This window comes from Rhodnius prolixus, unplaced genomic scaffold (genome assembly GCF_049639745.1).
Source record: "Rhodnius prolixus isolate KJV_2025 unplaced genomic scaffold, Rpr scaffold_6, whole genome shotgun sequence".
Lineage (NCBI taxonomy): Eukaryota > Metazoa > Arthropoda > Insecta > Hemiptera > Reduviidae > Rhodnius > Rhodnius prolixus.
Genome location: NW_027411634.1, coordinates 30,170,578 through 30,194,857, shown reverse-complemented (window position 1 = coordinate 30,194,857; position 24,280 = coordinate 30,170,578). Strand labels below are relative to the sequence as shown.

General features: G+C 30.3%; 2 protein-coding genes across 3 annotated transcripts; one reads left to right on the top strand and one right to left on the bottom strand.

The window, feature by feature from the left end:
• Positions 1 to 1,952: 1,952 nt before the first annotated feature.
• On the bottom strand, positions 1,953 to 15,364 carry stv (BAG domain-containing protein starvin). Of its 2 annotated transcripts, XM_074141576.1 has the most exons (5): positions 15,213 to 15,364; positions 13,982 to 14,415; positions 12,530 to 12,656; positions 9,115 to 9,301; positions 1,953 to 3,999 (listed from the first exon to the last, which is right to left on the bottom strand). In XM_074141576.1, the coding sequence occupies exons 4-5, from the start codon at positions 9,280 to 9,282 to the stop codon at positions 2,968 to 2,970; spliced, it is 1,200 nt and encodes a 399-aa protein (XP_073997677.1). In that variant the 5' UTR covers positions 9,283 to 9,301; positions 12,530 to 12,656; positions 13,982 to 14,415; positions 15,213 to 15,364; the 3' UTR covers positions 1,953 to 2,967. The 2 variants fall into 2 exon arrangements, with proteins under 2 accessions (XP_073997677.1, XP_073997676.1); XM_074141575.1 differs by lacking the exons at positions 12,530 to 12,656; positions 13,982 to 14,415; positions 15,213 to 15,364 and adding an exon at positions 11,822 to 11,892.
• On the top strand, positions 9,900 to 24,122 carry eRF3 (eukaryotic translation release factor 3). Its single transcript, XM_074141574.1, has 9 exons — positions 9,900 to 10,241; positions 12,742 to 13,011; positions 14,590 to 14,736; positions 17,188 to 17,333; positions 17,433 to 17,734; positions 18,626 to 18,800; positions 19,787 to 19,960; positions 21,784 to 22,042; positions 22,803 to 24,122. The coding sequence occupies exons 1-9, from the start codon at positions 10,037 to 10,039 to the stop codon at positions 22,844 to 22,846; spliced, it is 1,722 nt and encodes a 573-aa protein (XP_073997675.1). The 5' UTR covers positions 9,900 to 10,036; the 3' UTR covers positions 22,847 to 24,122.
• The last annotated feature ends 158 nt before the right edge of the window (positions 24,123 to 24,280 follow it).

Sequence of the window (24,280 nt, the reverse complement as noted above, 5' to 3'; positions counted from 1 at the left end):
TATGCTGCATAATAAGCTGTACTATGCAGTAGAGTAGTAAAGGTTTAAAATCTTGGCCTTAGCACGTGTATTTATCACAATTCCATTTTCTAGGATGTTGACAGAACGCAGCATTATACCAGTAACTTACTGAAAACAAGTTGATCTGGTTATCGATGCTGAGAATCGAGCAGGAACGGATAAGAAGTTACCGGTTAGTTAATTGGATATTACGAAACTATTTGTGGGTTTCTGTTAAAAAGGTAGGTTTTAAGTCATTCTTAGTTCTTCATAATTACGTCTGCAATCGTATTGGTGTTACTAGCAATTATCCCAATGGACACGTGAACATCTGTACAGGCCTGAGCAGTGGCAACCATAATGTAGGAGTGTTTCGAGTAGTGCGTTTGTTATTAAAACCGGTTTCGTTCGCGTTTGTAGCTTAGTCTTGCTGCATCCTGAAAGAGGAATCGCGAGAGTTAGTCACGTACTTCTGTATGCGTTATTAGGTCTTGTTAGAATCAGTTTGTCTTGTAAAGATTCTACAATTTTTGTAATGCATATCAGGCTAGTAAATAGTCTAGACTGCCAAATAATTATAATTTGTTTACATCTTAAAACCAAACGTTAACTGGCGAGATTAGTGAAGTTATCTAAGCTACTATATTTTCAGAAATACTTGCTATAGTGTGAACAAGAATACTTATTAGAAAATTATACAATTAAAATTAAACTAAGTATAAAGAAAATTATTTTCGTAAAACTAAAAATGAAAATCCTTTCAGTAGTTTTTCTTCCTGTTGTGAGATTTTGGTCGCCCTGTTACATTAGGATCTAATCGAGTAAGTAATGTAAGTGAAATCAGTGATATTCTGAGAATTCTGAGCCATTCTTACGTTTCTGATCTGACAAAGTACAATACTTTTTGAAGTAACATGAGTAAGACCTCGAACAACCCTAAAAAAAAATGAAAAGGCAGCGAGAATGAGTAGAGAAAGGTAAAGGGATTCTTTGAATCTATAATTTTGGTATTTTTCGTTCTCTGTTAAAAGTTCCGTTCGGAGATACGAACAACCGGTCAGGTCAGCACATACGAACACAATAACATTACTGATAATAGAAACTATTCATTTGTTAATGGACTACATAATATTTTAACCCAGTCAAACAAATTAGATCTTTTAAGACTCCTTTGTTCAAGAACTATTTTAAATTTGTTTTTTGTCTGTCACATTTGACTTACATTAAAAATTCTTTTAAATCAACGATCAATTTTTATTATTATTATTGAATTTTCAATCTAGCAGCAAGACAGGGTTTAAATGCAGTCGAGCTATACTTGACAATAACATATATACAAATTTATTCACGCACATCTTGTACATAATTTTTGTCTTTAACCAATAGTGTGATTTTTATTTTTATTTTTTTTTTAATTAAAACAAAGTAAAAACACCTTTAACCTTTGAATTTATTAGCAAACATTGTTAAGACATTTTTCCTTACTCAAAGCTTCAAAAATACTTTATTAACAATGAATGTATTAAAAGTATCAGCTTCCCAAGTTGAGTATTGTTTCTGATAATTTACCTGTTTCAAAAGTCAAAATTTTAAGTTAAAAGTTGGGGGAAAAGTAAGAGATTCCATGAGAGCGTCCTAAAAAGATTTTCAGGATAATGCTCACTCCCAAAACAGAATTTTTGTAATACAAAAAAAAAAATTAACTCTAATTTTTACTTTCTAATATATTGTTAGGAACTATAGTTGTTAAAAATAAAGTAAAGAAAAAGTAATTCAAATGAAAGAAATACTGTAAACATCATTAAAAAGGAAATTAAATAATAAAAATTAAAAAACCAATTTTTTTACAATGTTTATTCGACAATTCAATTAATCTTAAATAAGTAATAATAAAATTTTATAAAATAAATTTTAAATTTCCACTATCTTGAAAAAAAATTATAATTATCCTAAAAAATTAAAGATAACATAAATAAAAAACATAAAAATCGGATTATTGCTACAATGCAGATTTAAATTACGTCACCGAAATTTTTTTAATACATTCCTTTAACTTTTACAAAAACTCTTCCCTAATAAGGGGAGACTAGATATTCATTTTTTAAATTTGGATTTTTATATAATATACCTATTTTATATACCTAATTTGTCGTATCAACCGCTTTCGTAGGGTACAGTTTTACTAGTTTGTACAAAAGCTAATACAATTTTAATAAATAAATAGAAATGAATTTTAGTACTGTTAAATAAAGGAACACTGTTAAAAAATATTTTTAAAATAATATGTCAACTTGCTTTTTGTACAAATAAAAATTCCAAATAAGACAATAATGGAACTTCTTAATCACATGCACACATTATCTTTAAAACAATTTATCCTTTTTTTGTGGTTTATGCACAAATACGCACTTCCATTCTTAATATGTACATACATACATACATAATATACACACATATATATGCATACATATACAGACAATAAAAGATAAGTTTTGGCAAAAAATGCAGATGCAATTATATAAATTTTAATAAAATTTAGTATTAAAAATTTTGAAAAATAATTTTGTAGAATGTTTTGGTAACCACTTGCGTCTATCTGATTACATTTAATCTAATAATTGAAGATCGTACTGCTAAATAACAAATTTGATAAAAGCAAACTAATGTTTACAGCTTAAATGTTTAGAAAAGCATCATACTTGAAATTATGCGCTACTAGTAAACGGAAAAAATGAGCAAGCTTTAGCAGCTGTGAACATGTGTATTTTTCAACTTAGAGCTATGCTTTCGTACGTTTTTTTGCGCAATAGCATAAAATACACACTTTAAAGATTTATTTTTTAACCAAAAGGTCAACTAACTTTTTATTAAGTAGGCCATAAATATGAAAAACAAATATAAATAAAAAATAACCACCGAAAAAATAAAAACAATGTCCTATTTGCAAATATTCTATTACGATTAAAATTAAGTTGATGTTTCATTTTCAGGCACTTCCATTTGTTCTTGCTGCTGTTGTTGCGTATCACTTAAAGTTGGACTTGGATCAGACGATGGACATTTTGCATTTGAATCCTTAGATTCTGAACCTGCACAATTCGTAGCAGGAGCCATTTCCAGCTTTGTGATGCACTCTTGGATCCGTTTAATTACTTCTTTCCTAGCTGTTCGAACTTCCTCCTTTCCTTCTGTGTCGATGTTATCCAGCTTGAGCAAATTTCTAGTTAACATCTCATCCAAATACATATATTCTTTGTCGCTTTTTGAATTTCCATTGTAAGCATCTACTCTTTCTTTTAGTAAAGTGACTTCTTTAAGTACAGCAGCTACCTGGGAAAGAGGATCTTTTACAAACGACTGCTCTGGCGCTTGCTGTGGCGGGGGTGGTGGCGGTGGAGGTGGCGGAGGTTGCGTAGCCTGAGGAGCGCTTTTCTGGTTTTGGACAGTCTGTTTTTGAACTGGAGGTTCTTTGGGTTGCTGGGCCTCATGCACTGGTATCCTATTTGAGGTTTTTCTATTTTGTTTGGGTGTAAGAATAGTTGCATCCGTTGCCTCTTTTGGTAACAGTGGTTCATCTCTTCCTTCAACATATATAGGTATATGAAATACTTTCTGTTGAGATGATTCTTGACTGGAAGTTGTTGCATTTTGTTTATCATCTTTACCAGATATATCCACTTTGGATACAAATTGTCCAGGTCCATGTTTAGATTCTGGTGGTGCAGACTGTGATCTCTGACCACGATCAGTTTCATCGTGGGCTTGTGAAGAAGACTGCATATCTGGTACAGTGTTTCGCAGATTACCACTTCTTAATGGGCCCGGTTCTTCACGTTTTTCTTCTTCTTCTCTTTGTTTTTCAAACCTTTCTTCACTCCTATCCAAGTCTGGCCAATCCCTCAATTGTTGTGCAAATTCTGGATGCCTCTGAGCAATATCGTCTAAATGATCTTGTAAATTAGACTTTCCAGGCATTATATCATCATCAAACGGGAAACCCTGCAAATAATAAATTCCAAAGCAAATGAATTACGTTCAAAAGGAAATAGATGCAGTGATTATTTAAGCAGAATTTTAACATTAGAGAAAGGGTACCACCAAGCTTTTTGAATAATATATAAGTGTTAATACTAATTAGATGAAATTCACGTTTGCCTTATTACATAATTTTTATAGGGCTACATTTTTGTAGGGGTTAGACTTCGGGGACGGAGGCAATACCTAAATTCTTTCTACATAATGTACATCACATTTATGTATTTATTATACAATTCCTTACCTACTACTGCACTCTCGCCCAACCAGTAAATCACGATACGAAACCATTTAGATCATTAGCATCCGATCCAGGGTTTTTAAGAGTCACTTATAATTTATAGTTGTTAAGTTTGCAGAAATACTTCATAAACATCATTATAAGCGTGTAAATTTAATTAGCAAACCTTTTAATTTTTTATCCTCGAGATAAAGGGAAGTTCTATTATACTCCTAAGAAGGGAAGTTGTAGTACCCTACCTAGAACATCCACATAAAAATGGATAGCATCTTGACATTAATATAAAAGTGTGGCCTTTGCACAATACCAATAGAGACTAACTTGTCATTAAATTCTTTCCTTAAGCGACGAACGTCAGACGAGCAGGGAGTAAATAAAGCAATAATTAAAATGACTTCGTATTGTTTCGGACTAAAGAGGGCTTAAATACAACCGGAAAACTACAATTTAAAACCTTGATACGACTTCTTAAGAACTACTCAAAAAGGGCACAGAAAACCATATATTTATTTTACACCTTTACTACACGGATGTAGGCTTTGATCTGACGAAAGTAACAGGTTTTTCTACATCTTGAAGTGCCCAATGAAGTGATTTTATTTAAAAAATGGTACCCGATCCATGTACATAATACAAAAAAAATTGGTTTCCAAAAGCTTTCTCCGATCATTGGCCTTAAAAAAAACTTGTATTATAAATTAATTCCAATTAAATCGAAATAAGTACAGATTATCTCACAACTTAAGATGGAAGTAGGTGTGAATGAATGAAGCTTCCAGAATAAGTGAATGAATCAATTCTTTATTAACTGTAATGACTAATTTAGAGTAAAGAAAGTAATCACGATACAAAATGTTTATTACAGCATCCGCTGTAATAATTAGAACCAAAGATTTCATACGTTACTAATTCTATACCAAAATTCTTTAAGGTAAAAAATGCAACTGACTAATTTTGCAGTTTTATGCAGGATTACTAATAATTATATTAATTCACCAAGGTAAAAACAATTATTGATGCACATAAACAAACGGCCTTGACCAATATCAAGAAAATCAATTTCCGTAATTGAAAGAAAATTAAAAAAGAAAAGAAAGAAGCTTTTAACTTATCAATACACAACTTGACTTTTTTACTCTTAGACTAGAAAATATCCCAAGATTTTAAGATAATAACCTCTCAAATTAACGGGCACAATTGACTAGCTTTGATGCACTCTTATAGAAGAAGCAAAGGAATTTTTATTTTTTCTAAAAATAATACCCTTCGAGTTTTTTAAGTACAAAACAAAATTAAAATAATTGCAATTCAAAAATCTGTAACAAAATAACCTATTTCATAATAAACGGAACAAAATTTAAAAATAAATAACTAAATAAAAAAGTATAACAGCAATTTACTTTTGATAAACGTTGAACATGCAAATGAAAGGTAACCTATCTTTATCACAAAAGTTATACTAATTTACTCCGTAGCAAACTATGTTATACACAAAATAACAAAAAAGATCAATTACTCACATTATTGGAGGCAATAAGTTATCTTTAATTTACAAATTTAAATTTTCTAATAAGAACACTTAAACGAAGATGATAGGTGCAGTCCACCACGTTATGGATTTACTAACTAACGAGAAACTGATTCCTACTCTAGAGTGACCTTGCCAACCAGCAGTAATGCAACTTTTAAGGGGGGCTGGAAAAATATAATTTGTTATTAGTCACCTATAGGAATACATATCTAATTAAAATAATAATACTTAAAAAATGAAACTGTGGTAAAAGAAATATATTAGATTAGCTATACAAGGCAAGAGCCTGTTAAAATACGAGCTCGCAGAATTGGTTTTTAGGTTAAGACGACTAATTTCAAAAAACTTGATAAACTCCTTTATTTAAAGTAATGTACGATACTGATATGTAGGTATTCCTCAAAAAATTCCTTGAGATAACTAAGGCTTTAAAAAAAATCGAAGTTTAAAAAAATACTTAGAAATTTGTAAATTTAAAAAAAAGAGGGCAAAAAGTAAAATTAGCAAATTAAAAAATATGATTTTTTTTTTTAGCCTAGCTTATAAGAAAAAAAAATACCATTTTTGTAAAATGTCATTTTACTGCCATTTTTCACGTCTAACCAGTATCCTCCTATCATTATGGATTAGCTAGCATAGATGAATACACACATTAATTTCTCGGAGAGATGACTTCATTCATTAATGTGATAGTAACTTTATGTATTTACAAAGATTTTTCATTTTTAAATACCTTTCCGTAATTTAGTCATCGTTACAAAACAAATCAAACGAATTAACAAAAACAAAAAGCGAGTATTTCTAAATAAATTACATCCAAATTGCTGCCTCTATTTAGCACTATAAATCACTAGGTACTTATAATTTGTTATATAGGAATAAAACAAATTTCTTCAAATTAGCTGCCTTTCCCGAAACACTTTCTAAAGCCATATTGCAAAAAACAGATCAGTCGCCACACCCTATATTGCAAAATTTTGAAATCTTGCAGAACCTGTTCATATTTTGTTCATTCTTAAATAAATCAGGATTTTACAATAATTTAAATTTTGACTAAAAAATAAGTCGGGTTTTCAACTAATTTTTAATCGATTTCACACAAAAACAAATAAAACTGTAAATTGGGCATAAATTCTACAAGACTGGCAGATTTGAGAATCGCAATTAAATGAATAATGAATATACAATCGAAGCTTGAAAGGAATAGTTTTATCTACTGCAGTTTGTAAATTATGGGGCAATAATGTTCGGTTTAAGTTAAACAACAGAAGTATTGTGGTACAATACAGACACTGAGCTTGATTCCCAGTCTGACTTAAATACGTTTTATCATGATTTTTTTGTTTTGTTTTAATTTATGGTGTAGCGTCAGCAGACAAAAGCTTAAGTTTTTAATGAAAAGTTTACTTTTCTCCACATAAACTTGAAGATTCCATCTCAAATAGGATGAACATCCGAATCCTATTTGAATCGACACTTATGATGATAAGATGAATAAAATCGCTCCACCAAATCAAAGTTACGTGAAATCGTACAGTGCTAATATTACAGAAATAGCTTCTTTATAATGCTAGTATGCTAGTCATTTCCAAATTTTTTTAAAAAGTAAAGGAAGAATTGAAGAGTATAAACCATTAGATATAAATCAACATTCTTAATTCTGTGCATTATGGAAAACCATTATTTTTTTTTGACTAAAGCATGGAACATTTTATGTGGAATTTCTATCATTCTTGCTTAATCCTAATGGCAAAGTTCTCACTAGCCTATTTAGGAAAAGATATGGTTGCTGAAGAAATAAATCTTGAGAAAAATCAGTTCAGAATTAGATTAAAATAATTTCATAAATTCATACTTTAAAAAGAAATTACACATTCATTCATAATAAAAAATTGAAGTTGTTCATCTATAAGCTTCTATACCTTATCCATTTTGATTATTAATTGGCTTATATCGAATTAAAAATGATGAAATAGTAGCAAAGGTTAGATGTTTTTCTCATTAAGCAACACCTTCTACCCCTAACAATAAATAAATTAATTCGTTCAACACCATCTCATATACGTGATCTTTACAATGTACAGTGAAGTATTTCAAAAGAAAAAACTTAATCAAATAAATCATAAATCAATAAAATGAAAATGAAACAAAGTAGCTTTTTATAAAAAAAAAAAAATGGGGGCATTTTATTTGGTCTGAAAAAATGCCATAATACAATTAAAGCTTGTTAGAAAACGACCTCAATTTGGTATAAACATAAATGACTTGACTTAATAAGTAGCTTCCTTTCTAATATTGCATATATCCACATTTTAGTGCACTGGAAAAAGAAGATACACATCATGAGACGGCATATTCAAAAAGACAAAATAAGTGGGGACAGTAAAACCGTACACTAAATGTGTCAAGTTAGCTATAATTAGACACAAGCACAGCCTTGACTTCAACCAACGTTTTCACCCCCGTACCAAAGTTATAAAGATCAGTTAGGATATATCACGTTACATTAATAGCGTTTAAGCATTATTAATTCTTTTTTAAAGTAATTAATAGGAATGGGAATTGTTTATAAAATTCAAGATTCAGTATAGACTCACCAATAACGTACAACCAGCTTATTTTTTGTAAACACAAAAAGGGCACGACGCAATAACATGACTGTTTACTTTTTATGCTAAAAAGAAAAGCAAGTTTTTTTTTTCTTTTATATACACAAAAAGCGATCCAAAAGTCAGATTCAGATTTCTATTTCTGTAAGCATGAACAAATAACTCGTCATTTCACTACACAGTTTTAAATAGTGCTTTAAAAAAATTAATTTAAAAAAAAAATCATGTGATAACAGAAGCAATTTCAAGACTCCTTCCAAAGAAAATCGACGAAAGCATAATTATTGCAGGAAAAAGTTGTCTTCAACTTTCCCTTAATTTTTATCAAATTTTGACCCTCATTCCTAAATAAATGCAAAATTACGTTAAGTATAAAATTACATTAATATCGCTTCAACAACTGACAATTGGCATTCGAAGGTTATCAACCTTACAATAGCCAAAATATTAAACTAAAAATAGAAAAACAAAAAATGTCCAGACAATAAGAAAAATTAATTATTTCCCTCCTTACTGGGAAGAAAGGTTACCTGGTTAGAGACCTGTTTCTGTTATCACAGACATCTTTATCAGTAAACAGTTAATATTAAAAATGTTTTATACATGAAATCATCCCATATCATCTACAAACAATTTTGGAAAATCACTATTCCAAATACTTCAAGATGACAATTTTTATTGAAATTAACATTACTTACTTTTGAGAATGCTGAACTTGCCGGCGATTGTTTCCAATTCGGGCGCGATTCGAAGAATTTCTTCCTATCTTGGTCAAGAGACTGCTTTAATTCTTCCATAATTTCATCTCCAGACTTTCCCCTCAGTCTATCTCTAAGAGTAGGCCTATCTCGAAACGAGAAAGACATAATACTTGCAAACACTAAACTAAAACCAAGACACAAGAATAATTAAACTTTTCCTACTGATGCCTGTCCCTACTAGAATGTTCTAGAGAAATACACATTCTCAGCCAATAGCTCTCCTCGTTTATTGCCAACTTTAGGACCTCGTCCAATCATAGTGGATGTTAGTAAAATAGAAGTTTACTTCCCATAAGGTTTTATTCTTATAATTTATGAAAGTAATTATTGCTCCATTTTTGAAGTAATCGTCTTTTTCTACTGCAGTACCTTTATAAATTACGATTTAGCATTCTTAAATGAGAAAAAACACTAATGCTCCATTACCAAAAAGAATTGTTTTAATGGTTCATTCCTTATTTTTGAATGTATCTTTTTTTTCTGTGGTTACACATTAATAATTATTAAAAGTACTACTTGATTACAATTGAATGAGTGGAAATAATGTACTCAAATATGACATAGTAAATAATAAAATATAAAAAATTATATACAAATATATATAGATAATTAATTACTGCAATATTGTTTGCGAATTTAATTATTTAAGAATTTTATTAGTCAAAAAAGATTATTTTCATTTATATATTTATTATTTGCAGCACGATTTATTGTGACATATGTTCTATAGGTGCTGACTTGTTGTCTTCCGGTCAGACAAAGTAATCAGTTTAGTTAACACGAGGGGACTGTTAAGTGATAGTGAAATTTGTTTTTTTTTAGTGCTTTATATTAACAACATTTAGTATACTTTAGTAAAATGTCCAATAATGCGGCCCCAGATTCGTGGGAGCAGCAGGCAGATGTCGGTACCCCTGAAACTGTAGAATCAAAAGATGTGTCTACCAAGTTTTCCACGTTGAATGTAAATGCAGCTGAATTTGTGCCTTCTTTTTCGTATTCACCTCCACAAGAGGAAAACAAAACAGATTCACCAGTAGAAAGCGAATCTCCAGTCACAAATGGTTTGTACATTCTAGTTTTATTAAAATTTCTAGCATAGAGGTTAGGTCATATCCTAAATTTACTGTATCCATAATTTATGTTTATTTTCGAATTAATTCTCTCCTAAGTTCTGAGTTTATTTGACTTAACTTTTCAGCTTCTGTCTTAACATTAGAACGTTAAGACGTATTTTTTTTAATTAATATTAAATGATTAAAACTGCTAAAGCAATTTTTATGCCTGTTCCACATGGATCCAATTCTGTTTTTTATATATTTATGAATTTTTAGAAAAAATAATTAATAATTCTGGTAAAAAACAATTTTTAATATATAAAATCGAATTTCTAAATACTGAGTTTCTTTCTACCAAATGTTGCACTTTTTCTTATGTAATGCAAAATGCATGTGCTTATTTATACTTTTAATGCTCAGCAGACATCGTGTTCTCTGAAGTTGTAAATGACGATAAATTAAAGGTGTAGAATTACAATTGCTTTTAGATATAAGTAGCAGCTAATACTATCTTTTCCAATAAAAAATCTACACAATCTGATGTAGTCTGAGTCATTACAAAAAACTAGATGAGGAAGCATGTTTGTTTTTTTAGTATTTTTTATATGTTTAAATTTTATTAGGATATTCATTTTTTCAATGTAACACAGAATTTAGATTAATAACTTGCCAAAGTTTTTACTTTTTATAAGAAGTGTAAATGGTCGCGTATTTTTTATGAGATAAATTATACAAAGTTACAGATAGTTTTAAACACTTGCAAAGTTGGGTTATGTTTTGATTTGAATTATTATATTATTGGTAGTTTTCAATCAATATAGTTATACTATTATGTTGTTAATTCTTTTGGGGTTGTTAAAGGAGCTTAGTATACTTAAGAAAGAAGATCTTCTCCATTTGAAACTATGGTTTGTCATAATGTAGTATGGGGAAAAAATTACATCTGTAATACGTATTTTAGATAATGGGGAATTCCAAAAATGTAATAAATGCATAATAAATAATAAATAAATAAAATAATAAAAAAAAATCGATGCGATATAATAGATAGGCATTGCAGTAGAAAAACAAAACCTAGATAAATTTAGGAAAAACCGTTTCTTGTGTGTGTGTGTTTATCACTGCATCTCCCATAGATGAAATAACTAACATCAGCTATATGGATTCTCAAAAATATTTTGAGCTACAAAAGTAACTGAACCATAGATGTTTTTCAAAAACTAAAAACTATGTAAGCATTGGTGATTAGTTGTTAGGATCTGTATGGGAACTGGTTTGTATAAATAGGCAGACATAAAATAAAGATGGAAAAAGATACTTCACTCCGTGCTTCTCTTGAGAAGTATGACTAATTGTTGGAAAAACTCAGAAGAGTTGAGAAGATAAACTAATGCCATAAGAGACCTGAATTGCACATTATTAGTTCGGGATTATTTTGTTCGTAGCATCGATAAACTTAAAGATTACAGAGTTTGAAGGAACCATATTGAAGTAATTTTTGATAATATTATGGAAAATTGAATTTATTTAGATTTACTCCCAGAAAAGCAAGATATTAAATTCAATTATATTCGCACCATCCTTACCTAGCAAAATACATCTCTGATGAAGAGCCACTGATGATTTGGACACATCCATACATTTTGGCACTTTATTCATAGGATTTTTTAATATCTATATCCAACAAAACAAATCCAAAGCGTACAAAAAAAAATCTTACAAAAAGTTAAGCGTTTCTAGAATATTGACAAGAATATTGGATTTTTATTATTCTGTCCATGTGAGTAGTATAATTCATTCATTTTTTAGTTAGGTATTCCTATATTAAGTGATACAGCTTCAGCACTACTTCCTTAGATTTTCTAAAATGATAGTTGTCCTTAGTGCTCTTTGAATCTTATGAAGTACTTATCGTTTCTATAACTGCAAAGCTTGAGCAGCCCGTGTTTCTCACTCATTCATTCTGCCACTATATTTACTTCTTAGACTACTACAATCGTTTAACCAACATATCGGAAAATTCTTTTTACACCTATATCTCTAACTCTTACTCAGTAAGTGCAAATTAAAGTTAATTCGAGGTGTTCGTTTCTAAAGTCTGCACCTTATTAGTATTAAATAATTATTTGCTAACGTATTCTCCAAAACTCGTATCGTTTTTGGATAAAGCCCATCAAGTTCTTTAGTTTAGTTTAGGGATGTCTGAAATCTTTAGGTGCTAATTCATTCCAAAATACTGTGACCTTCAAAATAAAAGCAAAAAAAAACTGCTTATTATGATCCTATGACCTTACCAATTTCACTACTTTTAAGTTTACTTCTCAAGTAAATATGATTATTTAACTGCCAAAGCTATTTCAGAACACCATTGTGATTGCCACTTGATCGGATATGTATTTAATCAACGACATAAACTTGCACCTAAAACCATGAATAGCAATAATTTATTTTATTTCGTTATATATATATATTAAAATGATTTACATGAAAAGTATTTTGTTTTCAGGCGTGACCGCAGGTGGGGGAAGCACTGTAGCCGGCCACGATGGAGAGGGATGTGAAGAATCAGAAAGTGGAGTGCCTGCTGATTCCTGGGAAGCAGTAGCTGAATATTCCGATCCGCCGACATTGCTTACTCCAGACGATGAAGATCTGGATGATGAGGAAGAAGATGGGGAGGAAGAGGTTGTCGTGAAACCAAAAAAGAAGCCAGTGAGGCCAGAGGAAACAAGATCCAAAAAAGAACACGTTAACGTTGTGATTATTGGCCACGTCGGTACGTGAGCCCTCTAAAAACAATCAGATTTTTTTTGTTTTGTTTTGTTTTTTAAGATTATTTTCTTGAATTTTGTTTTTCCAGTGCTTCTTAATTTACTTACTGCAGCATTCAACCTGTGCATAAAGAAAATGCATTTTCGTATTTTTGAAAATGCACTTCTAACAAGTTTTTTGTTTGGTTTTGTCACTCTATGCTATTCCTTCAGCATGATTTCCCATTAAGTTACTAACATTATTGGAATTTAATTTAATTATACTCTCGCAGTGACAAAACAAAAAAGTTTAATATTTATTTAATTTTTCTTTTAAAGATGACTTTTAATTTCTCATCTGTTTTGCCTCTTAGTAATTTTTTCGATTTCGTGTTTATCAAGTTAAAATGAAATAAAATCTAATTAAAAATGAAAAATGGTTTTATCTTGTTAATTAATTATGTAACTATAAAATTTGATATAACCTACAATTAATTTGAAAATATAAAATAATAACTGAAGTTTTCTTTTTTGTTTGAATGAAGTGACAAGGATTAGGGTTTTTGTTTAAGTGGTAGTTACTCAATGAGAGTATCAGTGCTCTCAGAAGTATAATTCTTGCTCTAACAATTAAAAACTAAAGAAATTATTTTATAGAATTGTAAGATTATTTTTTGAAGTACTAAATTAGGCTGGAACAATGTTTTAACAAAGTATTATTGCTCTAGGACTATTTATTGAAGTACGAAGAATTCGAGAAAATTACTTGAAGATGCATATCTTTAATTTAGTTTCGTGTGCTTGTTAAATTCAAACGTTCATAAAGCAAATCAGAAGGAACTCTTTTTGTTCATTATGTTATCGCTATTTCGTTTTACAATTCACATCAATTATGAAAATACACAGATACTGATATTTAAAAATTATTGATACTAATTATACCAATTAGAGTAGTTAATTCATTAATTAGAGTAATGCGATAATGATAACTAATACCTCAGTTCTTTGCTTTATCTGGCCTGCATCATTTCAAATCCGTCCAATCGTCTCTGCACATGCAGTCTCATATTCTGGATCTCAGCAGGTCACCACCACCACCCTCTGATTGCCAGGTACCACAGTCCATGACCAGATCATCCTTCTCTTCGAAAGGGTAGTTGCCCCACTGTTAACACCTTTTTGGTTAACTTTCGTCTGATATTTTTAACTGAAATGTGCCAGAAAATGTGAATCTGACTTGTGATTTCTTCCTCATTCACTCCGTAATCATTGTCTTCCAATCTCGCGGACCTCTATCGATAATCCAACTCTGAACATTAATTTTTACAGCCTCCCTTTTTTTCGTAAGAGTTCCGTGTTCTTTTCGTAGGAACAATAAGTAAATTTAATAATTTGTGTTGATATTTTGAAAATAGAAAGTTTAACCGCATCTAAAAAGAGATAAATATATAAAGTAATAAATATCAGTTAGTATCAATAACATTGTATGTTCTTAAAATGACTAGGCACAAAAGTAGTTAGTTCTTAATTAATAATGAATTCCTATGTACATTTGTTTATAAAAGATAGTAAGAATATTTCACAAATTATTTTTTTATCGTTAGACGCTGGGAAATCAACAATTGGAGGACAAATAATGGCACTGACTGGGATGGTGGATAAAAGAACATTAGAGAAATATGAAAGAGAAGCTAAGGAAAGAAGCAGGGAGTCATGGTACTTATCCTGGGCTCTTGATACAAATCAAGAAGGTAAGCTTTCTTGTAAAATATGGAATTTAATAATCAGTTAGTCTTACTCGGTAATTTTTGCTTTTGCTTGGTCTCATAAGTAAAGAAACCATTTGGATTATCCCACGTTAAATTTTAAATCTGGGTTTATCTAGAGTTTAACAATTTTTTTTTTCTCGAATTCTCACCAATATTTCAAAGTAAAGTTTATTATCTCCATCTACTTTTAAATTTCTTCTTATGACCAAGAACTCCGCATCAAGAATTCAGTTAGACAAATAATCATAAAAGGAAAATTGTGTTACAATGAAGTCATATTTTCAGCAGACATTTTCTCATTTCAGAAATAGTAATTATTCCTTTCATTATTTATTTAGTATATGCAAAAATGAGAATCACATTTAAATTTTGTTGAAATTTATTAAAACGTTTGAATGAAATTAAATTCAACTCTTTTGTAGCATTAATAAGTAATATTTCATTAGTATGTAATTTACCATTTTCCTGCAGTATACAGTTCTCGCTTGAGAACTGAGGTGAACTGTACTTAGTTCCGAAAGAGGATTTTTTTTTTTTTTTAATAAAATATTCAACAATGTTGCTGAACCAGTCGTAATTTAAAATCTTTTCTTCTGCAGTAATGATGTTCCAATAGAAGATTTATTTTCCTTGAAAATTAGTAATAAAAAAAAAATCATGTGAATGTATCACATGACTTTTGTTATGAAAAATTATCTGAATAAAAAAATCATATGACTCGTGTTGCTAGAAAATTGTATTATTTTGTAACTTTAAATTGGAAGATTTTAAATAATTTTCAGGGCTAAGTTTGTTTATCTTGATTAAAAATTACTAAGACGTTTTCTTGTCAGAATGTGTACAGGAGAAATATTTTTGGACATAATAATAACCAAATTTTATTAATCAATGTACAGGAGGAATGTTATATCCATTTTAAGGACATTAATGCATATTTGTACAAATGTGGTCAAACATTGTGGTTTTTATAGTTAAAATTCTTGTGTCAAATCTTTACCAGCCGACAACTTGGAATAGAAATACAATTTAATTAGTTTTTCTCCTCTTGAAGTACCCAAAGAGGATAATAATCTAGGTAGGAAATAAGCCTATTTTTCTCCGTCGTTCAACCTGACTATGATCTTGAATCTAGTCTATTCATGCCCAATAAGCTCTGAGATAAGAAGGCTTTTTCGTCTTAATACTTAATCATCATTTAAGGTTGCCATACAAATATACCTGTACAAATCATCCATAAAGTAGAAAACCGCCCATTCTTGGAAATGTGTTTTTACAACAGGCTCAGTGTCAATTAAAGGAAGAGACTTGTCTGAATTGGTTAACGAATTTATTTCCAATTATGGCTGAGCCCCACACTAGAAGAGCAATCTTCATAAATTTAATCCCAGATTTCAAAAACAACTTTCAAATTTGTATTTTTAACAATTTTGAATGAACCGGACAATTTATTGCCTTCATCACGGCATGGTAGTTTGAATAGATACAAATCTTTTTTAGGCTACATTCCTGGTCATCCTCCTCAACATAAAACATTCATTGATTAATGTCATTTTTTTTAACGTATTATGAAAATTGTGAAATTTGAAAAGAACTAAATTTGTATTATTTGAAAATTTGAAGACGAATAATTACAAATAAAACCTGAATGATCTTTACAAAAAAATTACGCTGCGAATGGAAAATAACTCCTTCAGTAACCCTTTGAAATTATTTACATTTGTGCTAGTGATAACACCTTTCCAAAATCCTTGAGAAGAAAATTACAAAATGTACTATATAAAAGAATTGTCATAACTAAAGTTTTAAATTTCTCATACAATGTTATTTGAAAATATGCATTCGAAATAGAGGTCTAAGTTTGAACGAAATGGATTCGTAGCAGTCGTAGAAGCATCCAGGAGTCTGTGGCTCAATCCTGCCTTTAAGGGGCTGTCCAAAGATTGAAGGAATCGGACGCAGAGAGAAAATAAGTAATTTAGTACTCGGTCTTTAATTTGTCATTTTAACAACACTTTGAGCGTCTTTCAGAACTTAGTGGAACAGGAAAATACATTCAAAGTTTTCGGGGAATACGCTGGCGAGTTGTAAAGCTATTCTGTACTAATACGGAAGTTAGAATTTATCAGGAGAGATTTCACAATTTTCCTTTCCATAAAACTATCCACTTAAATAGGTTATTACTATTTAAGTCATGATTATGCATATTCTTAACGGTCGTACACTTTCTTTTAGTCGACAAAAGTTTGTTGCAAGATAATTAATATGAATTATGTGTACTGATATTGGTGAATTTATGGTTTCAATCTTTATATAAAGGAGCAAATGAAACAGAACTTATTTTTCGTGTATTGTCGAAGTCAAATCTTTTGGTTTATTATTAAATTACTGTTGATTTTTCTAATTTTTTATTGCCCAAATTTCATTCATTTTTAGAAAGAGAAAAAGGTAAAACTGTAGAGGTGGGCCGCGCATACTTTGAAACGGACAAAAAACATTTTACTATTTTGGACGCACCCGGACACAAAAGTTTTGTTCCAAATATGATAGGAGGGGCTGCCCAGGCTGATTTAGCTGTGCTTGTATGTATAACATTATTTTCTTTTTAAGAAGGAGAAGAACTATATTTCCATTTTATAATATAACTGTTTCCCAAAATTATTAATTACTCATTTTATTAGGTAATATCAGCGCGTAAAGGAGAATTCGAAACAGGATTTGATCGAGGAGGTCAAACAAGGGAACATGCGATGTTAGCGAAAACAGCTGGAGTAAAACATATGGTTGTGCTTATTAACAAAATGGATGATCCTACAGTTCAGTGGTCAGAAGATAGGTACAACGAATGCCGAGACAAAATACTGCCTTACCTAAAGAAATTAGGATTTAATCCAGCTAAAGATTTAACTTTTATGCCTGTCTCCGGATTAACGGGTTTAGGACTTAAGGAACAAATAGATGAAAAACTCTGCCCTTGGTACAGGTAAGTTTTATAGCCCTTTTAAAATAGGATATTTTATAAATTTGCGGTTAAAAGCATTTATCTTCTCCAAGAACAACAACACTTTCTTAAGATATTGCTTTAAAGTTTGTAGCATTTTTAACCTTCCTTATATTTAGACTCACGCTAGAGGCTTTCATTGGAAGTGAGACATGCTTCCTCCTATTTTAGAATTAGCACCTGACATGAATCCTACGATTTAATAGGGATATTATTCTCTTGATTTTCGCGTTACTTCCGTGGTCTTAAAGCAGTAATTCGACTTCTTTTGAGTATCAATTGTCTAACTTTTATTATTCACTTAAGTACAAATGTCATGCAAACAGCTTTTGTTAGGTCGTAATCTACAGCTTATTCTCTAGATCCTTTTTCTCATCGAGATTCCACATTCATTTTTCTTTTGAATGAAAATATATGAGACAATTATTTACTACGAATTATTAAGATTATTCGCATTCTTTTCTGTACATGGATTCGAGGATGTGAGTGTATTATCATGTTTATAAAGTTTGTTTCAAGCTCTCTTTCAGTTATATTTTCACTGTAATTAATCCATAAATGTAAATTTTTCCATAAAACTTCTCTCTACATCTCACTAACCGGTGATCGAAACTGCTGTAGATAATAAGGTCTTTTTTATGGGATATAAATGCAGAAGTAATTTCTAAAATCTAACTTATCTCAGAATAACGCGATCTAGATTAAACTGTTACCGTCAAATAGAGTACATTGCAACGGCTGTTTCAAAAATTAATATGAGACAAAATTTTATAAAAATATTTATAATATGTCGTTATCTCTGGAAAATTATTTATAGATTGTTTTCTAAAATAAAAATAAAATTTATTTGTAATTTTTTTTTGTTTGTTTCAGAGGGGACCCATTTATAACCTTTATAGATAATCTTCCGTCATTAAATAGAAAAATGGATGGTCCATTTCTGATGCCAGTAGTTGAAAAATATAAAGATATGGGTACTGTAGTGATGGGCAAAGTGGAAAGTGGCGAGATGAAAAAAGGGCAGTCTCTAATATTAATGCCCAATAGGGTTAGTGATTTCTTATTGCGTACATTTTTGCTTTGTATCCATTCTTAAATAGCTGTAATTTTTTTACCTTAAGATGTCAGTGTGTAGAATCTTTATGCAGCGTCAAAGCATTTTTCATTATCACAATGAATGTGTGCATTCTCAATTCTCAGAAAAACTTTTTCTGCTTTTTTTAATTTTTGAAGGAAATCTTGTTAAGACTGGACCTAGAATATAATACAAATTTTATTCAGAGATTGATGATAGAATTAATATAAATGTTGAAAGTGATTGATCACAGCTTATAATAGAAAGAAATCTTACAATTTAGATATTTAATTTTTAGTTTCATTTTAGTAAAAGTTTTTTATAATGTCATGGAAAAACCATTCCAGCGATTAAACCGATTTTGGCCCAGCATACTTATGAATTTCAGCGAAGAAACCTTTCACTGGGATGATTATGCTAGAGAATATTCATTCTCTTATCTATTCCAACAATAAACTTTTAAATGGCTGATTTGCTGAAGTTTTAGGTTGGCCAATAAAATAATAAATGAAGTGAGTGATTGATGAAGGTGAGTAGTTGTGAACGTTATGTTCCAAAGATATGATGCTCGATTATCCCCAGGGATTCCAATATTTTGAGCTCATCAGTAGCAAATCAGTACTTTGCGCGAGCACTGAACCAAAGCCTCCTTCATTCGTTATGCCACAACACGTTCTTAATTCATACAGATAATGTGGCGATAATAAGAAGTATTATTAGTTGAAATCAGTTGCTTTACACTAACATGAGGATTCAGTCTCTAAAAATGGATCAATGTCTTGTTTCTGTTTGGACAGAAACTAATTCGCTGTTTCAGATAAAACTATTATAACTGGTCCCAACTATTTGTGCAATTTTAAAATTGGATTAATTGAGTCAATTATACCTTTTTTGATTAGAATGACTAAAAAGGGTTCGGTTTCTAACAAAGTAATTTATCTCGAAATTTATTGTTTTAGACTCCAGTAGTTGTAGATCAGCTGTGGTCAGATGATGAGGAAGTAACATTCGTGGGACCAGGTGAAAATATAAAAGTCAAACTGAAAGGCATTGAAGAAGAAGATGTTTCCCCAGGCTTTGTATTATGTGATCCGAGCTCACCTGCGAAAACTGGAAAAGTGTTCGATGCTCAGGTACAATTTCGATTTTAAGTCCAATTTCTTACCTAGGTGTTTTAACGTTTCTCTTGTCACTTGAATTTTTAAACCTGCTTTATAGCACCAGAAACTAAACCTTTGCTTGTTAATGCCTGCATTTGCATTTTTACCCTCTCAATTTCATTTCATTCTACGGATTTGTTTATATCAGTATTTTAAATAAAATGTTGATTAATAGTTCTGATTTCAAATTCTCAAACTTGTTTTCTATTTTACTAAGTTTTTCTTTCTCTTTTTAAACTTTAGGCGCGTGAACATCTGAGGTCACTGGCTCTCGGACTGACGTGTTTTCTCGGTAGACAACCCTATCCATGTTCTTGTTAATATTACCTATCTTATCAATCGTAATGTTTTTTTGACGAAGAATTATCATGTTAATAATTTCGAAATGAGTTATCAATATCTGTAAATGAATCTCCAAGCAGAAAATATGTAGTGAGTAGAAAATCAAATATCAAAATAGCACGACTAGCTTATGTTTTTGAAAGATAAGAATTGGCTCCATGACTGAACATCCCCTTTTTAATCCAATGTGGGAAAAATGAAACTGTTGCCCTTATAAAAAAATGGACGGCCCTTGCGCGGAAGTACTCTGCTGAGTTTGATGTTTCGCTGGAACACCAGGACCGTTGGCAAACACAGCTGTCAGATTTAGTTGCTAAAATCCGGAATGTTTGTCGAGAAGAGTCTATCAGAAGGGCCGGAAGTACAGAGCGTTTTCTCCTATATAGAACTCTAACTGATGTGAAGGTACACTTTAGGGCTTATTTCGGTAAAGATATTGCCACTAATCTGAAATTAGGGGACTTAAGGTGGCTATTTAAGCTAAGGGGAGAACTGTTAAAGGTGAATAGCGTGCCATGGTTGGATTGTGAGGAGGACAAGAGCCTTTGTGCATTATGTACATCCGGGGTCCGCGAAGACCGCTTCCATTTCTTAGCCGAATGTCCATCACTGGGTGAGCTTCGCCTTCGGTATATGGGAGCCTCTATTATTCCTAGCTACCAAATTGTCCGGTTGCTATCCTCACTGGAATTCCACCCACTTCTAAATTTCACTAAAGTGGCCTGGAGATCTAGGATTCAAGCTCTAAACGTGAACAGCTCCTTCATTTATAGTTGATACGCATTTTCTATATTGCAGCATGATAATTTTTTAAATTTATTATTTTTATTATTATGATTAATATATTATTATTATTTTTGTCATCACTTCTGCAACCTGCCCATAGGGAAGAAATTGTTTAGTTTTTAATGTTTGATTACTGTATAATTTATTTATAATTATTTATTAGTTTTATTATTTTTATTCATCCTTATTTTCTCATATAACTTTAATAGATAATTTTGTATTCTGTTTCATTTACATCTTATTGCCATACTTTCTCTCTCTCTCTCTTCTTTGTTTATCACCGGTTTTATTTTCATAATTGATGTACCAACTCCTGCAGACGGCGATACGCCATGCATTTCCTAAGAGTATTTATTGTTTATTTTTTTGTATTTTTCATTTAATTGTAAATAAAGGTTTATTGATTGATTGATAAAAAATTTATGTTTAGTGGTCAAAGATGTTTTATGATTTCAATGTCTAACATATTGATACGCTAAATATGTTGTGTCTAAAAATTAGGGCGTTCGGGAGTATATTTTAAATATGAGTAGTACTAACTACATTAAAATGAGACTAACAGATGGTTGTGCTTGTTATTCTCTGAGTAATGATCGTTGTCTTTGTAAAAATAAATTCATGAATTTCAAGCAACCAAAAACATTTCAAAAACAATTTTTGTTTTTTAGGTTGTAATATTAGAACACAAGAGCATAATATGCGCTGGTTATTCCGCAGTAATGCATATACATTGTGTTGCTGAAGAAGTTACAGTTAAAGCCTTGATTTGCTTAATTGATAAGAAGACTGGTGAAAAGACAAAAACCAGACCACGATTTGTGAAGCAGGATCAAGTTGCCATTATGAGGATAGAATGCGCTGGTGTTATATGCTTAGAACAGTTCAAATTATTTCCTCAAATGGGAAGATTTACACTTAGGGACGAAGGTAATTTAATTTTATTAATTAAAAATCATTTTTGAGATTAAGTTGTCCACGAGAAAAACAGTGAGGTATATCAATGTCACTTCAATATTTTTCTTGCGGGAGGAATTTCACGACAAATTGTACAGGACTAGTATTAACTTTATTTGAAGTTAATACCTGTAGTGCTCCTAACCTCTCTGAAGAGGGTAAGGTTTCTCTTCGTCATATTTTTATTCAGTTATTTTGATTATACCGTTTTAACAACAGGAGTAACAATTTTCTGTCCTAATAACGTAGGATGATAGGTGTAAGAGTTAGATGATATGTTATAGTGAATTTGTGACAACTTTCAATTCAACACAGATATTCATTAGTATGGAAGGATTTTATGCATTACATTTCGTTGAATGTTTTAATTAGCACGAATACATAAAGAACAGTGGTAAGGATGTACTTTGTCTTTTTAAAACTATTTGTTAAGATAGGAGAGGAACTATTTTACATCCATACTTTTGTATTTAAGTGTTCACTTGATCATTAGATCTAGATTAAGTAGTTTTATTGCCACTTCATTCACACATTTACCTCTAACTCGTAAGTATAATGACACTTCTCTCATGCAGACTTAACAGTAACGGGATCTATTGAAGAGAATGTTGAAAGAAGTAATAATAGAAGTTTTTAAAACATTCATAATAGATGTTGTTCCACAAATATAATTAATCTTATTTTATAATTTTAGTTTTATAAGCAATGATGAAGAAAAATAAAATAATTTCAGGAAAAACAATCGCTATAGGAAAGGTTCTAAAGATCATCGAGTGAATTCGCTACTTCCCTAAGAAAAATTTCGCTGGCACTCTGAAATTCAGACTTTCTCTGGCCTTTGCTGTGGAAGCGCTGTTTTATAAAAACTTTTCAGGGGCCTTAGTGTTTCTCAATTTAAACAAAAACAAACCCATGAATTTGCATCAGTTAAATTAAATTTGCATTGTAAAACAATATTTTGATGAAATAGAGCCACCTGAAATGATTCAAAGACTTACTTGACAAATACAATAAATTGAAATTCAAAAATTATGAAGAAGGAAAAAAAATATTGGTAATTTTGTTCAACTAAAAGAGGTTTTGGTTTATTTTCTATTTTATTATTATTATTATTATTTTTTATCATTAATTTAATAATGTGAAAATACAGATAAATAATTTTGCACTATGTTTATTATTTATTAAAATTGAAAAAGTTTATATTTTATTTTGTATACTTGTTAATTTACGTTTTTGTTTCTTTAGTTAAGATGCCCTTATATTAAGAGTATATACGTATTAACTAGAGGGATGCTGTTTATGAAATCAGAATTGATTAAATTTATACATAGCCCAAAAATATGATAAAAGAGTGTTTTGTAAATAGATGGATAATTTTAAGCCAAAATATTAGAAATTACGATGTATATTGAAGTTTTGCCTAATTAAATGTATTTAAAAAGGATTTATTAATAGTGTCGCTAAAAGAACAGGTCAAGGGTTCTACTTTATTTGCTAGTAAGAATTTATTTTTCTCTTTAATAATTAACTTATAATAATTCAAAATATTTTTTATAATCATGATTAGAATATCAAATTTATTTTTTTCTATTCTAAATTTGAAGCAAAGATGATTTTAGAATAAAGTTTCATATTTAATCTTTGAATTGTTTTTTAAACAACAAAAAAGTAATTTATATAAATTTGTTAATTCACTTCAATACATATAAAAAGTGATCTTAAATCTTTCTTAACTGCTGTGTGTATATATTTTTTAAAAAACGTTGATCACGAATAAAATACAAAACAAATAACAAGCAGCTTTACTCCATTATCATTTTAGAAAGCTGAATGAAATCGATAATGTTCACAATCCTATATATTTGTTGATATTTATTTGTGTATGTTAATCATATTTAAAATCAACACCCGTTTGCTATAATTCTGTACAGTTTTCAAGGGGTTGATGTGATTTGTTTTATTTAAAATTGTAAAAACAAGTGGCAAAAATTTGGTACATAGCTACCATTTAATGGAAGCAGTTTCCACAAAATAAAGATTTTATGAGGAAAAATATGTCATTATTGTCCTGATAAATACAATATAAATGATCACTTCTTCCCCCCTCCATTAAGTAATCACTATAAACATCATTAATGGCTCAACGTTAAGTGGTACAGAAAATATTTGGCAACACGTCATGCTTTTATTTTTGATAGAATTGTTTAATTT

Bases quoted from the DNA above. Each gene is read 5' to 3' on its own strand.
- eRF3 (XM_074141574.1), top strand. From the start codon at position 10,037: ATGTCCAATAATGCGGCCCCAGATTCGTGGGAGCAGCAGGCAGATGTC. The intron at 13,012-14,589 runs GTACGTGAGCCC...TTTTATCGTTAG, and splicing joins TGTGATTATTGGCCACGTCG to ACGCTGGGAAATCAACAATT. The intron at 22,043-22,802 runs GTAATTTAATTT...AAATAATTTCAG, and splicing joins ATTTACACTTAGGGACGAAG to GAAAAACAATCGCTATAGGA.
- stv (XM_074141575.1), bottom strand. From the start codon at position 11,877: ATGTATGGATGTGTCCAAATCATCAGTGGCTCTTCATCAGAGATGTAT. The intron at 9,302-11,821 runs GTAAGGATGGTG...TCTTGGTTTTAG, and splicing joins TCAGAGATGTATTTTGCTAG to TTTAGTGTTTGCAAGTATTA. The intron at 4,000-9,114 runs GTAAGTAATGTT...TATTATTTGCAG, and splicing joins CAAGTTCAGCATTCTCAAAA to GGTTTCCCGTTTGATGATGA.